At 43.8% G+C, this 27691-nt stretch overlaps 1 protein-coding gene across 1 annotated transcript in view; it reads right to left on the minus strand.

The window, feature by feature from the left end:
• NWD2 (NACHT and WD repeat domain containing 2) overlaps positions 1-27691 on the minus strand; it is a 383914-nt gene that overhangs the window by 15560 nt on the left and 340663 nt on the right. Inside the window, exons 4-6 of the mRNA XM_040354712.1 lie at positions 21183-21399; positions 9781-9809; positions 6404-6536 (exon numbers count right to left, since the gene is read on the minus strand). Coding sequence (XP_040210646.1) covers positions 6404-6536; positions 9781-9809; positions 21183-21399 — 379 coding nt within the window. The remainder of the gene's footprint in view (positions 1-6403; positions 6537-9780; positions 9810-21182; positions 21400-27691) is intronic.

The raw sequence follows: 27691 nt of genomic DNA on the forward strand, positions 1-27691 counted from the left end.
CATTCAGGTTCTTCAGGAGGACTATGTTAAGGTAAGTGGTGTTCTTTCAATGGTCAAACTATGTCCCAAAAAAAAAAAAAAAAGTAACTTTTCTAATATGCTCAGAATGCTCACTTTGTCTCTATGTATGCTGTTCTACACAATTTGTAAAGCCCTACATGTTTATTTAATTTAGCCAACCTGTCCATCATTCTTTGTTGTGGCCAAACCCACCTAGCATAGTCCCTATATCCCCGTTTATTTGTGGCCTCCATTGTAGTGCTGCATTTTGTGTGTCCCTATATCCCCGTTTATTTGTGGCCTCCATTGTAGTGCTGCATTTTGTGTGTCCCTATATCCCCGTTTATTTGTGGCCTCCATTGTCCAAACCCCCCCCCTAGATTTTTGAACTACATACTAATAATTATTTTTCTTAGTTAGATTTTTTTTGGGGGGTTGTTTCTCATGTGAGAAACTCATCTTGAGCCCCACTCCCCCTAAATATATTTTTTCAACATCAGAGGGGGGTGATTAATATGCTTAAGTGTTCACATGTTATTTTTTAATACTAACCTTTTTTGTGGAATTGTTGGTGGGATCCCTTGTAATTTTAGCTATATTCTGTTCAAAATCTTTGTTTTAATGTATTTTTTATTTTCTTTCTATCCAGTTCCCCACCACGCCACAGGAATGGCAGACTGTGGCAGCGGACTTCTCCCAGCGTTGGAACTTTCCGAACTGCGGAGGAGCCATTGATGGCAAGCACATCCGCATTGTGCCCCCACCCCATAGTGGATCCCATTTCTTCAATTACAAGGGGTTCCACAGCGTTGTTTTGATGGCGGTGGTCTCTGCAAATTACGAATTCTTGTACGTGGATGTTGGGAAAAATGGCCGGATGTCGGACGGCGGTGTCTTTGCGGAGACGGAGTTCGCCCAACGGCTTCGGTTGGAGGACCTAGGATTGCCACCTGCGGAGGAGAACGAAGAGGGTCTGCCCTTCGTGTTTGTAGCAGATGAGGCTTTTGGTTTGGGTCCCCACCTCATGAGGCCATTTCCCGTACGCACCCTCACCCATGAGAGGAGGGTTTTTAATTATCGGCTGGCCAGAGCAAGACGTGTGGTAGAGAATGCCTTTGGAATCATGGCCAGCCGATTCAGATTGTTTTTAACAGCAATAAACCTGGCGGAATACAAGTGGAATTACATCATCCTATCTTGTTGCATTTTGCACAATTTTTTGAAACGAAATTCACAAACTTACCTGACGGTATTGCCTGATGAGGCTGATGTTGTGGCTCCGGAGCCGGGACATCAGGCTAGCCATAGAGGCTTGGCCCCCCAAACCGCACGTGCAGTGCGTCAATCATATGTGGACTATTTTATGGGGAGGGGGGCCATTGAAATGCCTGATCTTGACTAAAGAATAAAATTTACTTTTTGTTTGATGAAACAGTGTTTATTTTTTTGATTTTAGTTATTTGTAAGTTTTGGGGGGTAATGTTTCTTTTTCCTAGGTTCTCATCCAGCCATGTGTTTGGGATGTCATAAATTCCCATGAGTGTTAAATCTTAATAACTCTACAAATATGCCTGAGTAATTGAATGAGTCTGCATTGATACCAATAACTACACACAAATTGTTTGGAGACCAAAATGTTATTTATTTCTTACTTTTTTCTTTTTGATTAGTACAAAATATAATTTTTTTTTTGTCTTTTTTGATTAGTACAAAATATATTTTTTATTTATTTTTTGTCTTTTTTGATTAGTACAAAATATCATTTTTTTATATTTTTTTTGTCTTTTTTTTGATTAGTACAAAATTTTTTTTTTTTTTTTTTTTTCAAATTCAAGGAAAAAAGAAAATACACAAACAATTAAACCCTCCCCAAAACATTAATAAAATTTTTAAGCTGCCGTTCCAGCGTCTTTGCTTTGTGGCGTATTTCACGGCAGGCCAGACGTATGTCCTCGACTTGGGCCCTGCAGGTGAGAACCTCGCCGATGAGGAGCTGGGCACTATACGTGTCCAGTCCCTGACCAGCCCGATTTCCTCCTGAAATGTGGAACCAAAACATGTGTTAAAAGATTGTATGCCTATATCTATATTCACAGAAAATGTGGTAGATGTTACTTTACCGGATGTTGAGGCAGGTTCCTCTTCCTCTACATCCCTCGGGGGTGTGGCTTGATTGGCTTGTGCCTCCTGCCTTTCTGCTTCATTGTGCCCTACAAGATTGAAGAAAGGGAAAACATGAGGTTCAAACATTACGAGCGGCCTGAAATGACACCCAAAAATTAATAAATTATAAACAAAAGGTCAATATTGTTGATTTTTAAACAATTATCAAGAAAATAGACCAGTATTTAATCCATTCACAAAGTAATGTCAAATCTGTTAACCAAATTTTTAATTTTAGATATGTAAGCTAACCAAGTCTCCCCTGGATCTGCTCACCCCTGTGTGTGACCCAACATAGGTTGTGATTGTGACAAACAATTGTGCTACTGAGTACACATGTTCAATAAAAAAAGGAGTAGCAAACGCTCCTTTTTGTGAATCTCAAGGTATTTACGTTTCTTCTAAAATAAGCTGAAACACATTTCCATCAATTCCAGAATTGAATACACCTTTTTTTTAAGCCCCAAAAATGTCACAACTTTCATATTTGTGTCGACTAATTGGTCATAGGAGTCGTCGTTCATTCGCCCACAATTCCTAAATTTACGATTTTTGTTCAGATACAGTGCTTCAACTCCCCTTTGCACATGCAAACTAGGCATGATGCCATTTCTCATTAATATGGTCTTGGATTATTGAAAGTCAGCGAATGAACGACGACTACGACGACTGCATCATGCGTCCACATTCATAATATTCATTTTATGGTCAACCTGGAAAAAAAAAAAAATGGCACAAAGAACACAACAAAATAATTAATACACATGGAAAAAACTTACTTCTTCTTCGAATCACCCTATTAATTCTGTAAAGTTGGTGGGGTTCCCTTTTTTTTAAATCCGACCACCTTTTGCGCAGGTGCTCTCTGCTCCTGGTTTTCCCAAACTTCCGCTGGAGCCTACGGATGACCTTCTCCATAATTTGGGCTTTTACTTTATTGGGATGCATGTAGGGGCCATGCTTGGCATCATAGTCCTCCCTCCTCAATATGGTGACCATCTCCACCAATTCCTGAAAACTCATATTGGAGGCTCTGCACCGGAATCTGCGGCGTGGTTGGGCCTGGCCTGCCTCCTGGCTTGAGCTAGAATACACCTCCATGTTGTCCATCTTTTCTCACTCACCAAACGACAGAGAAGGGGCGTGGAAAGGACGATACCGAACGTCAGGGGCGGGGTGTCGTGCGGAGCGTCACGCGTGCGTAGTGTAAAAGGGATGGGACGTGTTTGTAAACGGCGTGCATAGTCTGTGGAAGAAGGCGTAAATCACGATCTTTCCTAACGACGAGACGTAAGTTTTTTATTCCGACTTTATTATAGTGAATAGGGAATGAGTTTGTGGGCTAGTTAGGGGAAGTAAGCTAGTGGCTTTAATTACATTATGTTTTGGCTTCTGTTTCATGTGCAGAAAGAATGGATCCCTTCAAGGATGCGGAGTTCCTGACAGAATTCATACAAAAATGGAAGGAACATCCTGTTCTGTGGCAAACCAAAAGCACAATAAATAAAAACAAAGATGCCAGGGAGAAAGCTAGACAGAGCATGCTTGTTTTTCTGAAAACAAGGGTCCCCAACGCCACAACAGCCACTGTGAAAAGCAAAATCAATTCCATCAGGGGCACCTACAGGGCCCAACGGGTCCAAGTCCTGGCCTCAATGAGGTCTGGGGCTGCAGCTGACTCCATATACAAACCAACCCTGTGGTACTATAGTCAGCTGCAGTTCCTGGACGACCACATTGAGACCAGGACATCCATGTCTACCCTTCCCCCAAGAGGTAGCTCCCAGCTTCCCAGCAGCCAATCCTCCAGTGTTCCCTGCAGACAAGAGCAGGCAAGCTCGGAGGAAGAGGAAGAGTTCCTGGAGGACCCCAATTGTGAGCCATGGAGAATGGTATGTGTTTTTTGTATGAATTTAGTTAGTATATGACAAGTATAGTAATAATGGTAAATGTATGTTACTATTGTTCTAAATTCTATGTGAATCTCGTAAGTTTAGGGATAGGATCAATAGTCAGTAGTGGGAAAACATGATGGGGTCAAAATGGGCAAATTAATAATGTTTATGAAGGAGTGGGTGGCATTTTCAGATAGGCCAGTAGGGGGGAGTAACGCAATACACCTGCAAGGGGTCCCAGATGGAAGACACCCTTTTTGAGTACTATCTAGTTGACACTAAATTGAATAAAATAATTTTTGGGGAAAAGGCCACTTATTTACTAAATTAGGCATGCAACAACCCACATAATTCCAGGGGGACCATGTCTGAAGGTGTTTAAGGGGCCACATAATTAGGGATGGCGACCCTGTGTGTAATATATATTGACATTCAATTTGCATCACTCATGATTGTAAAAATGTGTGTGATTAATGACAAACACAAATAACATATGTTCCTTTTTTTGATACACAGGCAGACCCAAGCCAGGAAGAGCCAGGGCCCACAGGGAGCCAGGAAGAGCCAGGGCCCACAGGGAGCCAGGAAGAGACAGTGCCCACAGGGAGCCAGGAGGAGCCAGGGCCAACTGCAAGGCAGGAGGTGGCAGAGCCCACTGGGAGCCAGGAGGTGGCAGGCCCCAGTGGGACCCAGGAGGCACGCCGGCGGGATACCATCTCCCGGATCCCTCCATTCCGCAATCCCAATAAACGGCTCAGGAGTATGCGACAAATGGAGGAGGAGACCCAGGGCCTGCTTCGCCAAGCTACTGCAGCCATCCGAGAGCCACCCAGTGAAGTTGAGGGGTTCGCAGCGCTCATTGCAGCCAAGATGTACAATCTGGAGCAGAGCCAGCGTGGCATCCCTGGGGCAGCTCGATGACGACACCCACATTGTGCGGATTGCTCCTCCTGTCCTTGCTGCTCCTCCTGCTCCTGCTCCTGCTCCTGCTCCTGCACCTGCTCCTGCTCCTCCACCTCATGAGGCTGCTCTGGCTCCTGCCACCTCATCTCCTCCAGGAACCCAGCCCCCAAGGACTCGGGCTACAGGGAAGGCTGCAGGGAAGACTGCAGGGAAGGCTGCTGGGAAGAAAAGGGCGAATAAATAATACGGTGCCCCTGATGGAATTTTAATGTGGACTCACAGGCTGTATTTGTGGCTTCGGGGACCCTTGTTTTCAGAAAAAATCAAGCATGCTCTAAAGTGCTGCCTACCTTGGCATCTTTGTTTTTATTATGTTGTGTTTTTGGGTTGCCACCTTTTTTTTTTGAAATTTTTAGGAAGACTAAAATAAATGTTAATTTTTCAGCCAAATTTCAACATGTTTCTTTATTGTAGATTTGAGAGATCAGTATTGAGTGGGCAGACCCATTACAAAATAAATAATGCAAACATTAACAAGGTAAAAAAACATGCTTGTGGGTGAGTTAACTAAAATATAATATAAATAAAATGTTTAAGATGGAAGATACAACTAAATAACAGAACACAAACATAAACATTATCAAACAAGAAAGAAACTAATTAAAAGCTTGTCATAACTATGCAACAAGATCAGCCGCAACAAACGTCCATTTCTGGGTAGCAGTTAAAAGCAGGGGTTAAAGAAGCGCTTTATTTTCTTGTCTATAAGCTGAAAAACACCTTAACGAATGTGCTGATTCCATTCTGAACAGTCGTTTTACATGAATGAGCGCTGCCGTCTCCTAACTTGCTTCTGAGCATGCGCGGGCTTAAATCGACGTTTTTACGTACACACGGTCAATGTTTAGAACACAGAAAACGACGTCGGCCAAAAACGACACATAAAATTGAAGCATGCTTCAATTTTTTTCTGTCGTTTTTTAGAAGACATAAAACGACGTTTTTGCCCACACACGGTCAATTAAATTGACGTTTTTGAAAATGACGTTTTTTTCCATCGCAGAAAGCGATGGTGTGTACGCGGCATTAGAGTGGAGAATGTGAACCAGACCTTCTTGTCCACATCAGTGCCTGACCCCACAAATGCACTTCTGGAAGAATGGTCAAATATTCCCATAGACGCTCCTAAACTTTGTGGACGACCTTCCCAGAAGAGTTGAAGCTGTTATAGTTGCAAAGGGTGGGCAAACGAAACGAAAACGAAATGTATTTAAGGAGCAATGACTCTAGACCTGATAGTCTTCAAAGTTTGAAAAGATTGAACAAGGAATGTAGAATGTAATATGTTTCCTACAGCTTTTCAAAACATGTCCAATCTATGAATAGATATGTAAAATCTCCAGTTATCAGAATAAAGTATATAAAGAAAAATATGTAGTTACCAGATGATAAGTATCTCTTTGTTTGGCTGGATTTCAGCTTTCCCTTCTCATGAAGTAACATCACTGCAGTTTTGAAGATGTTTTTGATTTCTTCTACTACTGCTCGCCATTTCTTCTCATAGCCAAATTCTCCCTAGAATAAAGAAGTTGAAATTGTTTTTTGGTTTGCTAAATGTATTTAAAATAACAGGATCAAATGATTTGCCAGAGAGATAACAGGGCCAAGAGATTTGCATTTTTCCCATCCGGTCCTGAGATTTAAGCCGGGTACATACTACAGTTCCGAGAATTCCATGCAAGTTTAGTCCAGCGATCTCCCCTGCAGAGCTGTTGTGTTCTGACAGGGGGACAGTCCCGCCACTGGAATACTCCGACCAGCGTTCTCTGCCATTGGACAGACCAACTTACACACGGGCCGAATGTTGGCCGGTTTCTTTTGAACCAGCCGTTGTCTGTGTGTCACCACGAGCTCCCAGCAATTCAAATGAAAGCTGTTAGAGCGGGCAATCCCCGCTTTGTGATGATCCGGTTGGCTCTCCTCTTCCTCTCCTCTCTCTTCCTCTGGGCGATCGCTGGGAGTAGAGCCCACGCTCGCCCCTTAATAATTTTCCACTTGCCAAATGTGAGCAGGTGAGTTAAAGTTTTGAGGGCTGAGTATGTAGCGATACCTCTATAGCGGCCGCTGATTAGGAATAGTTATTTGCTTCAACATTTCAAAAAACCTTAGCCACACACCAACAATCCTTGCACCAGCCCTGGTGGTCAGTCTGCAGTGTGTGGGTTAGTGGTCAGTATGCAGTGTGGTGCTGTGTGGGTTAGTGGTCAGTGTGTGGGTTAGTGGTCAGTGTGGTGGTGTGTGGGTTAGTGGTCAGTGTAGTGGTCAGTGTGCAGTGTGTGGGTTAGTGGTCAGTGTGGTCAGTGTAGTGGTCAGTGTGGTGGTGTTTGGGTTAGTGGTCAGTGTGGTGGCCAGTGTGGTGGTGTGTGGGTTAGTGGTAAGTGTGCAGTGTGGTGGTGTGTGGGTTAGTGGTCAGTGTGCAGTGTGTGGGGTAGTGGTCAGTGTGCAGTGTGGTGGTCAATGTGGTGGTGTGTGGGTTAGTGGTCAGTGTAGTGGTCAGTGTGCAGTGCAGTGGTGTGTGGGGTAGTGGTCAGTGAGAAGTGTGGTGGTGTGTGGGTTAGTGGGCAGTGTGGTGGTGTGTGGGGTAGTGGTCAGTGTGCAGCGTGGTCAGTGTAGTGGTCAGTGTGGTGGTGTGTGGGTTAGTGGTCAGTGTAGTGGTCAGTGTGCAGTGTGTGGGGTAGTGGTCAGTGTGCAGTGTGGTGGTGTGTGGGTTAGTGGTCAGTGTATAGTGTAGTGGTCAGTGTTTACTGTGGTGTGGTGGTGTGTGGGTTAGTGGTCAGTGTTTTCTGTAGTGTAGTGGTGTGTAGTGTAGTGTAGTGGTCAGTGTGTAGTGTAGGTGTGTAGTGTAATGGTCAGTGTGTAGCGTAGTGGCCAATGTAGGAATTGGGTAGGTCAGTGCAGTGGACAGGTAGGTAAGTGTAAGGGTCAGTCTAGGAATCATGTAGGTCCGAGTAGAGGTTAGTGTAGTGGTCAGTATAGGAATCAGGCTGGTCAGTACTATTGTAAGAAGAGAAGGGACTCGGGGAGTGCAAAAGGTGGGCGCAAATTTCTTGCCTTGCCCTGGGCGCTGACAACCCACGCTACGCCACTGACCCCCCCCCCCGCACTGGAGATGGACAGCAGCAATCAGTACCCCTCCACCCCCCGCGGGAGATGGACGGCGGCGATCCTATGACTCCCTGGCCTATTGGGTCTCAGGACCTGCTTCCTGATTGGTCGGGAGGAAAGTCAGGAAGACAATAGTGAATATTAATTTGCTATTGTCACACAACAACAAGTGGACACCGAGCCCACCATTTTTTTAAGCCAATTAGAGCATCAGGCTCTAATAATGTGCTTAAAAAAAACCTTTTGAAATCCATGCATCTGGCGCCTTGCACGTAGGTTAGGGGCCGGGTGCATGGATTAGGGGGGAGGCGGACCTGCGCCCCTAATTGATGGGCTGCTACTGGTACAAAGCATGCAATATTACAGGAAATCATTGAAAGTAATACTTAGTACCCAGTAGTAGCACTATATCAAAGAAAACGGCAACAAACCAGGTAGTAAAGACAAACTTAATATATTGTCACCCAATATGTTTGGAAATTAAACAAGCATAATATTGATTAACTATGGTAATAACACAATTTGGTATTTAAAGTCACTAAAAGTAAGGACCAGGCATAAGATGACATTTGGTATCCAGGTCAGCATAAACAGTAGCAAGGCCAGCTCAAGTGCAGCAGTGCAACAGTAGCCACTTGCTTACTGGGCACATATACCCCCTTCCTGCCCAGGCGAAATTTCAGCTTTCAGCATTGCGTCGCTTTAAATTAAAATTGCGCGGTCGTGCGACCTGCCTCTCTTTTTTCCCCACAAATAGAGCTTTCTTTTGGTGGTACTTGATCACCTTTGCGGTTTTTATTTTTTGCGCTATAAACAAAAAAAGAGCGACAATTTTGAAAAAAAATAAATAATATTTTTTACTTTTTGCTATAATAAATATCCCATTTAAAAAAAAAAAAAAAAAAAAAATTCTCGGTTTAGGCCGATACGTATTCTACATATTTTTGGTAAAAAAAAAATCGCAATAAGCGTATTGTGATTGGTTTGCGCAAAAGTTATAGTGGCTACAAAATAGGGGATAGAATTCTGACATTTTCTTTTTATTAGTAATACGGCGATCTGCAAATTTTGTCAGGACTGCGATATTGCGGCGGACACATCGGACACTTTTGACACATTTTTGGGACCATTCACATTAATACAGCGAACAGTGCTATAAAAATGCATTGGTCTGGTATCCTCTTAGAGGGGGAACCCATGACGTTTTTTTTTTTTCATTTGGCGTGGAGTTCTTCCTAAAGATTCATACCAGACACAGTGCCTGGTATTGTTGGGGATCAAAGTCGGATCCCTGTTCATTGAAGTTGGATGCATGTCGGACTTCAAGTCGCAGGGCAAAATTATTGCTATAGTCAATAAGGCCTGCAATAGCGCGTATTAATGCACATGAGATAAATTGACAAAAAATCCCCTTTCATCAGTCTTCTGCCAGCATACCACACTACATGCCCTCTCCTTCACCATGTTTGTAAGTGCATTTACATACTTTTTTAACTAGAGGCCTTTGGCATTACTGCCAATTTGATGCAGGCAGTTAAAAATGACACCTATATGAAAGAGTTTTCACTCAAGTACCTTTCATTTTGATTAACTCCTAAAATATCCACACATATTTTTGTGCTATTACTAGTTCTGTTTTGCATATTAAGCTTACTGGTCCATTGTAGCCAGAATCCAATAGTCCTTATTAGATAATACAGTAGGTGCTTATTAATGAATAAGCCTGTTTTGTGATATAGTCATTGTTCTAGGACAATCGTCAGAACTAATGTTTTTTCTGTTCTACTAAAGCGTATCGGTCTTGAATTAATAATGAAAATGTAAATACTGAAATGTTATGAGGTTAACAGGCACAATGAAGGAGTAGAATACAATTGGCTCGATAAAGCCGCGCTGTGTGTCTGGCATGTTTGCTCATGTACAAAGCCACTAAATGAAATTGCAGGATTTGTATTATCAGCTCTGGAAGAAAGGTGATGGAAAGGGCTTGGCCGGGACTCGGAGCTTAATTCTGGATAACACACACATCCAAAGCTGTTTCTACCATCAGCAGGGTTACCGTTTTATCTCAGGTACCCTATTATAGGGGTGCCATGGGAAAAGGATTTCTTCTTAGCCTGCTTCTTCTCTATCTGCTTCCTGCTGCTGGAGACATTAAAGCGGGAGTTCACCCATTTATTTATTTTTTGATCTTTTCCCCTTGGATTCCTGCTCGTTTTGTCTAGGGGAATCGGCTAGTTGTTTTAAAATATGAGCCGTACTTACCGTTTTCGAGATGCATCTTCTCCGTCGCTTCCGGGTATGGGTCTTCGGGAGCGGGCGTTCCTTCTTGATTGACAGTCTTCCGAGAGGCTTCCGACGGTCGCATCCATCGCGTCACTCATAGCCGAAAGAAGCCAAACATCGGTGCAGCTCTATACTGCGCCTGCGCACCGACGTTCGGCTTCTTTCGGAAAATCGTGACGCGATGGATGCGACCGTCGGAAGCCTCTCAGAAGACTGTCAATCAACATAGGAACGCCCAGTCCCGCAGCCCATACCCGGAAGCAACGGAGAAGATGCATCTCGTAAACGGTAAGTACGGCTCATATTTTAAAACATCTAGCCGATTCCCCTAGACAAAACGAGCATCCATCTAAGGGGAAAAAGTCATATATACGGGTGAACCTCCGCTTTAAGCGCAAAAACACAGCGTTACAATATCAGGATTGATATAATTTTTTGAGGCTTAGTGCCAGGTGTTAGTTGGAAAATATTTATTCAGTGATGTCCTACACATATACAACTGCATCATACATAGGGTCAGGGCTTTCTTTACCATAGGGCAAAAGGGGAAGCTGCCCGGGGCCCAGTCATTGTTGTGGGGCCCAAGGCAGCTTCCCCTTGAGCCTGCACTGCCTGCAAATAGTTGACAAGTAGATTCGAGAGGGCCCAAGAAAAAAAAGTTTGCCCAGGGTCAAATTAATATTAAAGATGGCCCTGCATAGGGTTCTGAAGGTGTTTATTAATATTATTATTATTATTATTATTATTATTAACAGAAAAAGATTAAATATACCCAATTGTATTTAAAGTCAGGAGCTTAATGTGACTGTAAAGGCTTTTTTTTTTTTTTTTTTGCTATAAAAATAACAAACATATTATACTTACCTGCTCTGTGTATTGGATGTGCACAGAGCAGCCCAGATCCTCCTCTTCTCAGGTCCCTCTTCTGTGCTTCTGGCCCCTCCCTCCAGTTCAGTGTGCCCACAGCAAGCAGCTTGCTATGGGGGCACCTGAGCTCAGTCACAGATCCCTGTGTCCATTCAGACATGGCGCCCGACCTGGCCCTGCCCCCTCTCTCCGCTGATTGGCTAGCTGACTTTGATTGACAGCAGCGGGAGCTAATGGCGCCACTGCTGTGTCTCAGCCAATCAGGAGGGGGGGGGGAGCCAGAAGAGGCCAGAAGTGTTTTAATAAAAAAATATCATGTCATATGATGTGCTGGGATACCCTGCAGTGTGGAGAGCGCGCGCTCTCGCTGCATCACTGGGGACCCATCCCAGACCCCTCTATCACAGACACCCCCATGACAGACTGACCCATCACAGACACCCCCATGACAGACTGACCCATCACAGACACCCCCATCACAGACTGACCCATCACAGACTGACCCATCACAGACCCTCATTACAGACTCCCCTATCACAGACACCCCGACACAGACGGACCCATCACAGACCCCCATCACAAACCCCCCTATCACAGGCTGACCCATCACAGACCCCCATTACAGATTGACCCATCACAAATACCTCATAACAGACCCCCCTATCACAGACCCCCCCATCAGAGACTGACCCATCACAGACTGACCCATCACAGACCCTCATCACAGACCCCCCTATTACAGACACCCCCATCACAGACTGACCCATCACAGACTGACTCCTCACAGACCCTCATCACAGACACCTTATTACAGACACCCCCATTACAGACTGACCCCTCACATACCCCCCTATCACAGACTGACCCATCACAGACCCCCATCACAGATTGACCCATCACAGATACCTCATCACAGACCCCCATCACAGACCCCCTATTAGAGACACCCCCATTACAGACTGACCCCTCACAGACCCCCCTATCACAGACTGACCCATCACAGACCCCCATCACAGATTCCCTCATCTAAAAATGTGACCCATCACAGATCCACCCCCTGTCACAGACCTCCCATCACAGATACCTCATCACAGACCCCCCTCACAGACCCCCATCACAGACCCCCTCATCACAGACTGACCCATCACAGACCCACCCCCTGTCACAGACCTCCCATCACAGATACCTCAGCACAGACCCCTCATCACAGACTGACCCATCACAGACTGACCCCTTACAGACCCCCATCTCCCTGACAGGACGTGGATCTGTGTGTTTACACACACAGATCCACAGTCCTGCTCAGTTACTGGGCAATCGCGGGTGACCGGCGGCCATCGTAGCAGCCGGGCACGCGCATCGGGTCCCCAGTGACGTGGCGGGCGCGCGCCCCCTAGTGGCTTAAGAGGGCGCAACGTCCACCCATAACAATAGGGTCTGCCTCCCGCCGTCATTTGATGGCGGGCGGTGGATAAGTGGTTAAAGTGAGATAAAGCACTACCAAACTTTTAAATCATAAGTCCTCATGTAAAAAACATTTATGTGAAAACATAATGTTTCAAGTGAAAAAAGTGGTTTGTTATTTATTCCAAATACTCCACTCGCATTGACAGTACTTATGGGACACCAGACTAATATTACTTCTCTTTACACTCCAAATCCAAGTTTGTTTTCTTTAGAGAACCTGCTCGTCTAACAGACAGGCCCAACCACCAGCTGCACGTTTTTATTTTTCTTTAGTTCAAACCTGAGGAGGACTGGGGAGAATCATATTAAACCAGCTTGTTTGACCCTTCTCTATTTGGAAGATCTGTGATTTAGGTAAGTATACATCTGCTTCCTCTTGGTGGTGTCTTTCTTAAAAAGGTGACGATTTTGATTCACCACATTTTCATCTGAAGGAAGAATTTTAAATTTTTTCACTTCACTCATTATATTTTCACATGAGGACTTAACTTATAATTTCACAATTCCGTTGTAGTGCTTTATTATATTTATAGTTTTATTAGGGCAGCACTTTATTTTATATGTCTAGATTACTGTGATACAGTGGGGAAAATAATTATTTGATCCCCTGCAGATTTCGTAAGTTTGCCCACTTACAAAGAAATTAAGGGTCTGTCATTTTTATCATAGGTATATTTTAAATCATAGAGGCAGAATATCAACCCAAAAATCCATAAAAAATCCATAAAACAAATGCTATAAATTCAATTACAGTTCAGTGAGTAAAATGAGTGTTTTATGCCCAAGCAAAACATGACTGAGAGCCGGTTCACATGACTTCGGGGGCGACTCGGCAAGGCGTCCTGAAGACGACTTCAGAGGCGACTTGCAAAATGACTTCTGTATAGAAGTCAATGCAAGTCGCCCCCGAAGTCGTACAAGAACCTTTTTCTAAGTCGTAGCGACTTGCGTCGCTCCTATTGGAATGGTTCTGGTGAATAGAATGGGACGTGACTTGTCAGGCGGCTGAGTTGCCTGACGAGTCGCCCCAGTGTGAACCGGCTTCTCAGTACTTGGTGGAGAAATCCTTGTTGGCAAGTACAGAGGTAAGATGTTTCTTGTAGTTGGTTACCAGGTTTGCACACATCTCAGGGGGGATTTTGGTCCACTCTTCTTTACAGATCTTCTCTAAATCCTTAAGGTTTCTTGGCTGTCTCTTGGCAACTCAAAGTTTCAGCTCCCTCCATTTATTTTCTATAGGATTAAGGCCTGGAGACTGACTCTCCATGACCTTAATGTGCTTCTTCTTGAGACACTCATTTGTTGCCTTGGCGGTATGTTTTGGGTCATTGTCATGCTGAAAAACCCACCCATGACCCATCTTCCATGTTGTGGCTGAGGGAAGAAGGTCACCAACTATAAGACATTTTTAATTTGATAGATTCGGGTACCGTTGATTTCAACAGGGTTCAGGTTCTGTATCTGAACTTCTTTGAAGCTCGCTGAACCCTGCGTGAACCAAACCTAGGTTTGGCTTATTACAATTGACCAAAAAAGGTCATGTCCACATATGTTCAACCATGCTATCTGGAAGACCCTTTCCTTTTGCTTACATTATAGCAGTGAGGACTGGACCTGTCATTCAGTGAGAGTGAAACAATTGGAATCTGTGTCGGCGGCTTTTTTTCCTTTGGTTGGTCGACATGCACATGAATCTACAAGGCTGGGTGTCAAGATTCGCAAAAGTTGTACATCTTGGGCCATTTTTTTTTTTCATTAAAGGACTTGTCAAAAGTATTAAAGTGGACTCCAAATTCCGACAAGTCCGTCACCCTCACAACAACTGGACCAATGTTGTGAGAAAGAAGTCCTTAAAACCAGCATCCCCCTGGCAAGATACCCTCTCCACACTGAGAACATGTAGCCTGGTATGGTTCAAGAGCGGAGGGGTGCACACAGGGCCAGACTTACTATTGGGCTTAAATGGGGTCAAGCCCATGGGCCCCGCCCCTTACGTTTACTTTTTTCAATAATATGCCAGTCATTTAAAGTGGTTGTAATGTAAACCCTCGGACACAACATTGTCTTAAAAAATAGCCCATAACACAGGCAGCTGATCATTTGCATGACGTCACCACGCTTGCGCACATTAGCCCCTCTAAACCGGCATTTAAAGCTTGCAGTCTGTGAGATCTTCCCTTCTGTCCGGCACAGAGGAGAAGTCTTGCGGTGTTTAGCTCCTTCCACTATTCCCGATACTCCCCCGTGTGACTAAAGAAAACGTCACAAAAGGGGAGTGAAAGAAAACAGCAGCCGCAGCAACGAATGGTTTACGGCGCAACGGCGCATGCGCGAGATTACCGACAGGGACACAGTAAGGGCGCAAGCAACGTCATAATTTGAATCACATAACAGCAGTACGAATGGCGCTTGAGATACCCGGAAATACAGAGAATGAAACCATCCTAAAAAAGGTATTTACAGGCCTTGTTTTTTGGGGGCTATATATATATATATATATATATATATATATATATATATATATATATATATATATATATATATATATATATTACTTTGCAATGAGCTGTTATAACTTAGTAATTGAAAAACTGCAAAAATCGGCCGGGGTTTACTTCAGAATCGTGATCTCTATTTTTATTCTCAGTTTATCCAGAATTGTGTAGCTCTAATACATAGCTTGTGTATATATCATTTTGTTCTATTTAAAGTAATGTTTAGAAGGTAGGGCCGAAAGTGACTCAAGCCCAGGGACCCCCACTACCCCAAGTCCTGCCCTGGGTGCATGCTTGCCCCCCTCCCTTTCCTGGCCTGCCAGGCTGCATGCTTGGATAAGGGCCTCTATGGATTTTTTGGGACACTTATTCTTTTTTTTTCCTTGAATTCTGCATGGGGTTCTCCTTGCGTGACACCCCATACTTTTTTAGATTTCTTTTTGCATAGGATCCTTTTTAAGAGCCGATGCAAATTCGAGGGGAACCCCTATGCTATTTTGGCTTCTTTGCCTACAAGGGGAGAATGGGGCCAGTGATATCGCTGGTTAAGGACTCCATGATGTCTGCACATGCCAGCCAGTGACAGTGGGCTTCCACCAAAGAAGTAACTTGTTTGTTATGGACGAGATCTTAAGCTCATCCCTCATGCTATACAACCCCTTGAATCTCACAGCCAAGCCAAAAAATGTTTACTTTAGCATTTCTCTGCATCTGACTGCCCTTTTACTTTCCCAAACTGCTTGGTTTTCAGCTTTAGCAATGTAAACTGCCGGCTCACCAAGGTTTTTTTTATATAGTAGGAAAGGGTTAGAACATCTGTCATGTTTGTACCATTGTCCATGTCTTCATTAGGGAGATTTCTTCTCACCTTCGGTGGGGTCACCATGACAGAAAGTATAGGGAATCTTTTGAACAAGGTTTAAAACAGCAAACAAAAAAAACTTTTTGGTAGAGTAGGGAAGGGTTAGAAACCCCATTACTTTCCTATTTGCTGTTTCCCATTAGGGAGATTCCTGATTATTTCACGTTGGGTTTCTGGGACAAGAAGTGAGGCCAACTGTCCTCAGCAGGGACATGAGCAGCAATAAAAATCTGACAAAGGTTCTAACAATTCCCTTGTGCCCAGAACTAAAAGTTTTGGCTGCAAAATATATTTACATTGTCTTATATTCATTAGTAAAACTGGTGTAATAAAGGAGGAACATATGTTCTTGAAAGTACAGGATAGTTAAACATTAGGGCATTACATGGCAGCATTCCTTTGTTTGTGTTGCACACAGTCTAAAGTGATTGGCAAGAGAGTAATCAGAAAGGACATTATATCAAAGGACACAGAGGGAATCTATCCAGAATTTACAATGGATTATACAGTTCGGTAAGGGTGCTGATCAGACAGGAAAATTAGTGTACAAGTGGATGCCACCGCAGCACTAAAGTGGTTGTAAAGGCTAAAGTTTTTTTTTTTACCCTAATGCATTCCCTGCATTAAAGTAAAAAACCTTCTGGGTGCAGGTCCCCCATAGCTGCGGGTGGTCCGGTTTCCGATAATAGGGGTCTCTGAGGCGGATTCGCCCCCCCCTTTCCACCGCTCTTCCGGCTGCTCCGCAGCTTACCAGAGCCATTGGCAGCGATCGGGTCCTTCTGCTGGCTGGGTATGGAGACGAGTGAGGGGGAAGATGGCAGGGAGGAATCGGCGTCAAAACGTCACTTCCGCCCATAGCTCTTAAAGGACCATTTTATTTATTTTTTCAAATGACAGTTTTATTTTTGTTTTATTGCATTTTAGTGTAAATATGAGATATGAGGTCTTTTTGACCCCAGATTTCATATTTAAGAGGTCCTGTCATGCTTTTTTTCTATTACAAGGGATGTTTACATTTATTGTAATAGGAATAAAAGTGACAATTTTTTTTTAAAAGAACATAAAATAAAAGGTAAAATAAAAAATAAAAAAAATGTAAACCCGCCCCGTCCCGCCGAGTTTGCGTGCAGAAGCGAACGTGTACGTACGTGTACGTGAAAACGGTGTTCAAACCACATATGTGAGGTATCACTGTGATCGGTAGCATGAGAGCAATAATTCTAGTCCCAGACCTTCTCTGGAAAAAAAAGCATGCAACTTGTAGAATTTTTTAAATGTCGCCTACGGAGATTTTTAAGGATAAAAGTTTGTCGGCATTCCACAAGCGCAATTTAGAAGCATGACATGTTGGGTATCATTTTACTCTGTGTAACATTATCTTTCACAATATAAAAAAAATTGGCTAATTTTACTGTTGTCTTATTTTTTTCCAATAAAAGTGCGCTTGTAAGACAGCTGCGCAAATACAGTGTGACATAAAGTATTGCAACGACCGCCATTTTATTCTCTAGGGTGTTTAATGTTTGGGGGTTCTAAGTCATTTTCTAGCAAAAATTTGTAAACAACAAATCTAAGAAAGAGGCTCAGTCCTTAAGTGGTTAAAATATAGGCCTCCTTTCTCGAAGGCCTCCGTCGCCCTAGAGCAAGACTTGTCTCACGTTGACCTGCGAGCGCTCCTATGGGGATATAGAACTGAACTGACACCCACATACCTCCTCCCTCCCCGCTTACTCTGGCTTCTCTCAGATTATGGTACAACAGGGGGTTATGTTCCCTACTGTCCTCCGACCCCTCTCCGCTATCTTCCCTATTCGACAATCCCTCCTTCCCCCAAGGCTTTGGTGTATCTTCGTTAGGCCCCTTCAAAAGGACTGAATGGCCCCAGGCACGCTCCTTTGTGCATCCTACGCTGGGGTCGCCAGCGACTCCGGCAGGCGCTCATGACTGGCTCACTACACTACACTTGTCCACACTTACAAAGCACCTACATTCCTCCTCTCAGGTACACCGCCCTCTCACGGAGTTTGAATGACTGTGTTCCCTCTCGGAGACGCCCAGGCACCTACTCTCGGCCATATATAACCTACTGCAAACACTCACGCACACCGAGCTACCCTCTTACACTAGGATGTGGTCTGCAGATCTGGGTGAGGACATCCGGCAGGCAGACTGGCAGACTTCGTTTTACTTTACTCACAAGTCCACGATCTCCTGCTACGCACAGGAAAAAAACTACAAGATTCTGTCAAGATGGTACAGGGTTCCCTCCATGTTGCACAAAATATTTCCGTCCACCCCGGCATCCTGTTGGCGATGTTCCGCTGCTGTGGGGACTTATCTACATGTCTGGTGGGATTGTGAGAGGATCCGCCCCTTCTGGACTCAGGTATTTGAATGTTACAACAAAGTCTACGATAAATCACTGGTTCCCTCACCTAAAATTGCTCTTCTCTCCATCCTGCCTGGTTCTGTTAAATCGCAGAGACGGAGTCTCCTCCGTTTCTTCATGTCTTCAGCAAGACAGCTCATACCTTCCTACTGGAAGTCGACCGCAACTCCGCCATTGTCACGCTGGGTCTCTATTATGAACGATACCATGAGAATGGAGGAGATGCTGGCTCTTGACAATGACACTTTTGATAAGTATACATTGCTATGGCTCGTCTGGCTCCACTTCTCTTCCTCTGACACCCTGGCGAACATGTTGTCCACCCAACCATGATCACCCCTGATCGCCTCCGTCTGTGTCACCTCCTTAAGATAAACTAGGTTCCCCTCCCCCCCACTTTATTTACATTGTTTCTTCCATTTGCTCCCTCAGCAACTCTCACACTCCCCCATGATTCCCCTCTGGTTTTCTTCTCTCTCTTCTCCTTTCCTTCTATTCTCTCTCTCTTCTCTCCTTCCCCCTTCCTTCCCGCCCTCTCATGCCCCTGATTCTTGCCCCCCCATTTTTATTCTTATTTTTCTTGTTCTTTTTTTTATTTGCGGCCTTGGTTCTTTTTTGTCCTGTGTGTCATTTTTTCTTTTGATTTTATTGTTTCCTTTCTGGAGACTCTGGTTGCAATGTTGTCACCTACTAAGAGGCCATTTTGGCCGCTCACAATTTTTGTTTCGGGTTCTTGTCATAATTGTTCCTGTTATGTTATACGTTGGTGGGAGTCCTGTTGTGGGCGATAGCCATTGGGCTGACTCTCTACCACTACGTATTTATGACTGTACCCTGATTGTGACACCTCATAATGTTCATGTATAACATGTTAAAATTCTAATAAACATATTTTCAACTCTAAAATATAGGCCTCCTGATCCTGGAGTTAGTGTATATATGTTGTTAAGATTTAAAACAATATAATACTACAATGGTTGATCGCCTGTTTTACAGCTCTGAAATCTAAAACTCCATGAAACATTAACACATGTATTTATGAATCTGAACAACAGATTTTCTGTAGTCTATATACACAGATTTAGATCAGAGCTTTTCCTCAAAGGCATTATCCGATCAATTGTAAATTACTCTTTGGAACAAAGGTGGATCTTAAAACACATGCAGTTCATTAACTAAGCACAGTTTCCAAGATGCATATCACTGTTGACTCTGCAGGTCATCAATAAACAGCAAAAGTAATTAGAAAATGCTATGGGTATGGGTTGGCGTATTTACTAGCTCTTCTCAGAGATCCCAATCTGCCCTTGCCCCTATTGGTAAGAATAGCACATTACATTGTATTAAAACATTTATTATTGGCCAGTGCAACCAATTGATTTCCACCTGTTTATTTTGCAATGGCAATTTAAAAAAAAAAACACAAGCAAACAAGAATTTTGATTACATGAGATCAGCAACAAGGAATAATATTGTTAGCATGTTTCATACATAAACTGCTAACTGCATAAGGCATATTGATTTTTTTGTTTTAGCCACGAACATATTTGCATGTTTTTGTTTTTTTTATTACTAGCCCTGATATTTTATCCCATTTAAAGGGACATTGCTCTTTACTTTTTAAAGGGGTTGTAAAGGTAAAAATTGTTTTCCCTAAATAGCTTCCTTTACCTTAGTGCAGTCCTCCTTCACTTACCTCATCCTTCCATTTTGCTTTTAAATGTCCTTATTTTTTCTGAGAAATCCTCATTTCCTGTTCTTCAGTCTGTAACTACACACCGTAATGCAAGGTTTTCTCCCTGGTGTGGAGAAAGCCTCTTGAGGGGGGAGGGGGCGGGCAGGGGTGTCAGGACGCCCACTAACACACATCTCCTTTCTCTATCTGCAAAGTAGAGTGTGTCCTGACACTCCTGCCTGCCCCCTCCCCCCTCAAGAGGCTTTCTCCACACCAGGGATAAAGCCTCGCATTATGGTGTGTAGTTAGAAGAACAGGGAGTGAGGATTTCTCAGAAGAAATAAGGACATTTAAAAGCAAAATTGAAGGATGAGGTAAGTGAAGGAGGACTGAACTAAGGTAAAGGAAGCTATTTAGGGAAACTTTTTTTTTATCTTTACAACCTCTTTAAAGGGGTTGTAAAGACAAAAATATTTTCCTCTTAAATTAAAGTCTGACAGTAGCTGATAAAGTAAAAAGTAATGTTTTGCATTATAACTAGTTTGATACCTGTTGAAATCGAGCTGTTTTATTCACCTCCAGCACTCCTGAATCGTTATTCTCACTGACTTCCTGGTTTGCGGTGCGCATTCATTCTTGCTACATCACGGCCTAATGGGAACTACAGTTCCCATTAGGCTTAGCCTCCATGCCTGTGAGGGATAAGAGAGCATCTTCACGCAGGGCTGTAGTCATAGGGAGGGGGTGAGCACATTCTGCTTTCCACCATGCAAAACGGCTCAGATGCTGGTGGAAAGCAAGAAGAGGAGAGACAGGAAATGGCATTTTCAAACCTGGATTACTGTATTTTGGCGGTCAAAAGGAAAAACGAGGTAAGTGATATTTAAATGCTCTTGCTTACAGCAATCAATTGATCTAATAAAAAACAAACCTTTAGTGTTCCTTTAATGTTCTTGTACAGTAAGTAATACAGTTATACATTATTTGTCCCCGGGGGAGAGGGCCCCCAGGTTACCTGTAATACTCACAGGGTTGTTGTGGTTCTTCAACATTTCGGCCTTCGGTCTGAGGTAATATGCCGGGGGGACAGCGTTTTCATCTCTGCAATACCACTCTTCCAGGGTCCTCGTTTCCAGTTTAGCTTCGATAGCCGCATCCAGAATCATTTCAAATTCAGAGGATTCAACCTCTCCCGGGATTCGTATGGTTCCATATTTCTCTCCAAGCAGGCCCTGCACAAAAACAAATTAACACGGTTTACATCTGACATGGCGAGATCCCTATGGAATTTGGTTAATTAGGCTTAGCAGTACAAATTAAACAGTTCACTGCCATAGAATAAAATGTGAAACAGAGTGAATAAAGCTTACAGAGGATAAGTCAACAGAAAAACCTGTGTGTTTGTTTTAATGCTGTGAAGCGAGGCGTTCAAACTTTCAGCCGCTGGGGGTTATCTTTCCTAGGAGATGAAGGTTACTTGTATCTCGAGGATTGCTCATGAGTAGATGAGCAGGTGCAAATATTTTCTCAGCTTGGCTGTGTTTCACTCATAAAACCGAACATAGCCAGAGAGTTAGGACATATGTTTGAGACATTTGATCTTCTATTTTTACTGCTTTTTTTTTTCCATTTAAAATAAGATATATAGGGGTAGATTCAGGTAGGAGATACGACGGCGTATCTCCAGATACGCCGTCGTATCTCTGAGTGTGCGGTGTCGTATCTATGCGCCTGATTCATAGAATCAGTTACGCATAGATTTGACTAAGATCCGACCGTCGTATCTTAGTTGCAATTTTTGGCTGGCCGCTAGGTGGCGCTTCCGTATATTTACGCGTTGAATATGCAAATTAGGTAGATACGCCTATTCAGAAACGTAAGTTTGCCCGGCGCATTTTTTTTACGTTGTTTACGTTAGGCTTTTTCCGGCGTATAGTTACTCCTGCTATATGATGCGTATCCAATGTTAAGTATGGACGTCGTTCCCACGTCGAGTTTTGAAAATTTTACGTTGTTTGCGTAAGTCGTTCGCGAATAGGGCTGGACGCAATTTACGTTCACGTCGAAAGCAATGACGATTTGCGGCGTAATTTTGAGCATGCGCACTGGGATTTTTCCACGAACGGCGCATGCGCCGTTGGTAAAATACGTCAAATACGCGGGGTTACCATTCATTTAAATAAAACACGCCCACATCATCCCCATTTGAATTAGGCGGGCTTATGCTGGACAACATACGTTACGCCGCCGTAACTAAGGGCGCAAGTTCTTTCTGAATACGGAACTTGCGCCCTAATTTACGGCGGCGTAACGTATCTGAGATACGTTACGCCCCGCCTAAAGATACTCCAAAGTATCTGAATCCGGCCCATAATGTATATTTCATCTTCACTTCATCGGTAAGATATGAAAAATTACAGTATTTTGGCGCAACAACATCATTAAGTTTATATGAAGTTTAGTTCTCAGGTTCTGGTGAAGGCCACTGATAGATACTAAAAGATTTTAGCCCATTCCTAATGGATTCGGATGTGCAATATGGGCCTGTGTTGACAGGCCTTGGGTTTGTGCTGATGGCATCAGTTACATTTTTTTTTGAGAAATGAACAGGTGCATTTTACTTGCAGTTGACCTCCTTCTGACCTGCACCAAGTAGGTTTTGCATTACCATTAACTTGTATGGCTAAAGCAAAAAAAAATAAAAACTGTTTATATAGGCCCTAAGGGGGCTCATTATTACATGTCGGAATTGACCTATTGTTACTTTGAAATTACCCTTTTATAATACATAAGCCACATTAAAGCATTGGCAGCCCTGGAACACTCTTGCTCCAGCCAGCACTCTCCATGAGGCCTCGTACACACGACGGGACTGTCCGATGAAAACGGTCCGCCGGACCGTTTTCATCGGACATGTCCGCTGGGAGAATTCGGTCTGATGGCTGTACACACCATCAGACCAAATTCCGCGTGGACAGAATACGCGGTGATGACGCGGTGACGTGACGGCGACGATGACGTGGCGACGAGCGCGAACCCGGAAGTTCAAAGCTTCCACGCATGCGTTGAATCACTTCGACGCGATGCGCGGGTTCTCGGGCCAGCGGACATGTCCGATGAGACGTACTGACCATCGGACATGTCCGGCGGACAGGCTTCCAGCGGACATGTTTCTTAGCATGCTAAGAAACATTTGTCCGCTGGAAACCTGTCCGGTCGGCCGGAAAATTGTCCGGTCGGCCCTACACACGACCGAACATGTCTGCTGAAACTGGTCCGACAGACCAGTTTCAGCGGACATGTTCGGTCGTGTGTACGAGGCCTTACAGATTCCTCCATCTCTCAGTATGGTATGCATATTGCTAAAATATATATTTTTTTAATTATGTTGCATGTACAATAAGCAGGTTATTAAAAGGGGTTGTGAAGGTTTGTTTTTTTATTTTCTAAATAGGTTCCTTTAAGCTAGTGCATTGTTGGTTCACTAACCTTTTCCTTCCATTTCCCTTCTAAATTTTGTTTTTCTTTTTTTTCTTTGTCTGAATTTCTCACTTCCTGTTCCTCCTCAGTAATCTGTTCTGGCTGACTAAGGCCCCTTACAGACTGGGGCGGGAGCCGCGGTGGCGGTATAGCGCCGCTAAAAATAGCGGCGCTATACCGTCTGATTTTCCGCGGGATTCGGCCGCTAGCGGGGCGGTATTAACCCCCGCTAGCGGCCAAAAAAGGGTTAATACCGCCCGCAATGCGCCTCTGCAGACGCGCATTGCGGGCGGTATTGCGGCGGTTCCCATTGTTTTAAATGGGAAGGTGCGGTGAAGGAGCAGTATTCACGCCACTCCTCTCACCACTCCAAAGATGCTGCTGACAGGGGATTTTTTTGTCTCCCGCCAGCGCGTCGCCTCAGTGTGAAAGCCCTCGGGCTTTCACATTAAGTAGGCAGTGAAGGAGTTTTTCAGACGGTATAGCAGCGCTTTTTTTAGCGCTGTCCCGCCTGAAAAACTCCTCAGTGTGAAAGGGGTCTAAGGCAGGATAGATCCATTCTTTGATGTTGTTTACACCAAATTCTGACCTTACCAGCTGAATGTTGCAGCTGAAATCGAGACTTATTAGACCAAGCAACGTTTATCCAATCTTCTATTGTCCAATTTGGGTGAGTCTGTACTAATTGTTGCCTCAGTTTCCTGTTCTTAGCTGCCATGAGTGGCACCTGGTGTGGTCTTCTGCTGCCGTAGCCCACGTGTTGTGCATTCAGAGATGGTATTCTGCATACATTGGTTGTAACGAGTTGTAACGAGTGGCTGTTTGAGTTACTGTTGCCTTTCTATAATTTTGAACCATTTTTTTTAGCTGGGAGGGTTTGGAGGCAGCGCCTACATGGACACATTCACTAGTCCTAATGTGACAAGTGTGCAGGTTAGCAGCCATGAACACAGACAGTGTGTGTTTGGGGTCACTTACCCGCAGACCTTTTCCCTTATAATGAGCGTCTATGTCCGTGCAGCCGCTGCCTCACAAAAGACTTGAATGGGCTGCCTGCACGCAGCACCCAGTGTCTTGAGACAGTGTCAGTGACAGTGTCAGGCCTGGATTTACTCCCTTTGCCACCCCAAGGCCGGGTCCTTCAATGCCGCCCCCACCTGCGCAGTACACAGGGCCGGATTAACAATGGGGCTGATGGAGCTGCAGCTCCAGGCCCCTTTCTCAAGATAGGCCCATTTGCCCAAAAAAAAAAAAAAAAAAAAAAAAAATTTTTTTTTTTTTTAAGATCGAATTTGGGGGGTTGTAGCTCGATGACCAGAGGTCACAGAAACCCCACATTTGGGGGTAGGCATGGGAAGAGCTACCCCACAACTGGTTAAAATATGGGACGGCTATCATTTATGGTTCCGGAGATACGGGCCTGCTTGCACAGCCTGTCAGAAGCTACATTCAGAGCGGCCAATATAAATACAAGCTGACACACTGCAGCAGACTGATAGGATCACAGTGCTTATAATAATTATTTGTATATTACTTATGGTAATTAACCCCTTGCCACCCAGGCCAATTCTGACACTTCTCTACTACATGTAAAAATCATCATTTGTTTTTTGCTAGAAAATTACTCTATGGTGGTCTTTGCACTTTTTATGTTGCAGGGTACAGAGCTGCACGATTCTGGCTAAAATGAGAATTGCAATTTTTTTGCTTAGAAGATAGATCACGATTCTCTCACGATTGTTGCGGCGTAACATCATCTTTCACATAAAAAAAAAAAAAAAAAAAATGGGCTAACTTCACTGTTTTGTTTTTATGGTTTTTATTATTCATTGAAGTGGGAAAATGCAGTGTGACATAACATATTGCAGCAATAGCCATTGTATTCACAAGAGTCTCTGCTAAAATATATATAATGTTTGGCAGTTCCAAGTAATTTTCTAGCAAATAATATTGCTTTCTAACTTAAGAAACAAGTGTTGGACTTTAAAGTGGTTAAATTTAGTTACAATGTTAGTTAGTTACAATGTTTCATTTTGTTTACAAACTTCGCAGACTGCCCAGATTTGTTCTTTACACACAGAAGTGTATCCCTTTGATCTAAGAAGGAAGTGTCAGTTACAATGTTTCCTGTTAAAAACTTGGCACACTGCCCAGATATTTTCTTTTGACAGCTGAAAGTCTCTCCACTTGTTATATGAAAGAATCAGCAAACTCTGCATTGAAGATCGTCAGGGGGGTTGAATCGAGATCACAATTTTTTTAACGATTAATTGTGCAGCTCTAGCACGGTATTTGCGCAGCAATTTTTCAAACATGTTTTTTTGGAAAAAAATGTTTCATTCATTAAAAAAACAGTTAGTTAGTTAAGTTAGCACAATTTTTTTTGGTATCCTAAGCGATGCTTTACATTTTTTTAGGTTACATGTTTAGAGTTACAGAGAAGGTCTAGTACTAGAATTATTGTTCTCGCTCTAACGATCGTGGCGTATGTAACCTGTGTGTATCTGGCTCTGATACTACCAGTGCCTACCCAGCCACTGACTAGTATCTCTCCCCAGCCTGTCCCCCACACACCCTCTCACCTGCTGACCTGTGGATGGGGGAATCACTCCTGCAGTGTTATTGTGTTCTGCCAGTGCGTACAATGATCAGTGTTGCTAACTTTAGCTGGCAGCACTGATTGTTTTAAGAAAAAAAAAACAGGCTGGTTGTACTCAAGTTGATTAATAGATTGACTTGTGTAAAACCAGCTAGCCCATACATAGATTGACTATGGCTGGTCTCTGCATAATTGGCGTAATTTCAATCCATGTATGACCCGCTTAACCACTACTCAGTCCCTAAATATTCTTCCACTCCTGTACATAGTGCTCTCCACACTCCTCTCCTGTACATAGTGCCCACTGTCATACTCTCCACACTTCTCTCCTATACATAGTACCCACTGTCATACCCTACACACTCCTCTCCTGTACATAGTGCCCACTGTCATACCCTCCACACTCCTCTCCTATACATAGCGCCCACTGTCATACCCTTCACACTCCTCTCCTGTACATAGTGCCTGCTGTCATACACTTCTCTCCTGTACTTAGTGCCCACTGTCGCACCCTCCACACTCCTCTCCTGTACATACTGCTCACTGTCATACCCTCCACACTCCTCTCCTATACATAGTGCCCACTGTCATACCCTCCACACTCCTCTCCTATACATAGTGTTCACTGTCATACCCTCCACACTCCTCTCCTATACATAGAGCCCACTATCATACCGTCTACATTCCTCTCCTGTACATACTGCCCACTGTCATACCCTCCACACTCCTCTCCTGTACATACTGCCCCATCATACCCTCCACACTTCTCTCTGGTACGTACTACCCTCTGTCATACCCCCTCACTCTTCCTGTACATACTGCCCATTGTCATACCCTTCACACTCCTCTCCTGTACATAGTGCTTTTTTCCGTACCCTTTGTACTCCTCTCCTGTACATAGTGCCCACTGTTAGACCCTCCACATTCCTCTCCCTCACCTGCACATACTTCCCACTTATATACCGTCCATACTCCTCCCCTATGTCGCTTACCCACAAAAACAGTTCTTTAAAATTATACTGAATATCCTCAATGTTACCAGCTCTAGAATGGACACACTTTTGTTAGTTCAACTAAAGGAAATATCAGTTCTCATATTTGTTCTGCCCCATTATTAGTACTCCTTTAATTTTGTGATTACTACTATGATGTATAGAGGAACATCGGGGATCTCAGCTACTCTAAATATAGCACTTATATAAAAAAAAGTGGCCCTGAAAATATTTTTTAAATGTTGGCAACTGTGCACTTAGGCACTGACCAAGGGCCACCGTCCACCGGGTCAGTAGGGGGCCCCATGAGAGGCTCCTGGGATCCTGTGATAATAAAGCGGTAGTAAACTTTCCTGACATTACTACTTTTTAGAGGCCCTGGGGTAGGTTATGCCACAATGTACAAGTATGCACAGCATATTAGCACATTAGTGTACACTTACATTTTCAGAC

The sequence above is a fragment of the Rana temporaria genome, chromosome 1 (genome assembly GCF_905171775.1).
Source record: "Rana temporaria chromosome 1, aRanTem1.1, whole genome shotgun sequence".
NCBI classification, from domain to species: domain Eukaryota; kingdom Metazoa; phylum Chordata; class Amphibia; order Anura; family Ranidae; genus Rana; species Rana temporaria.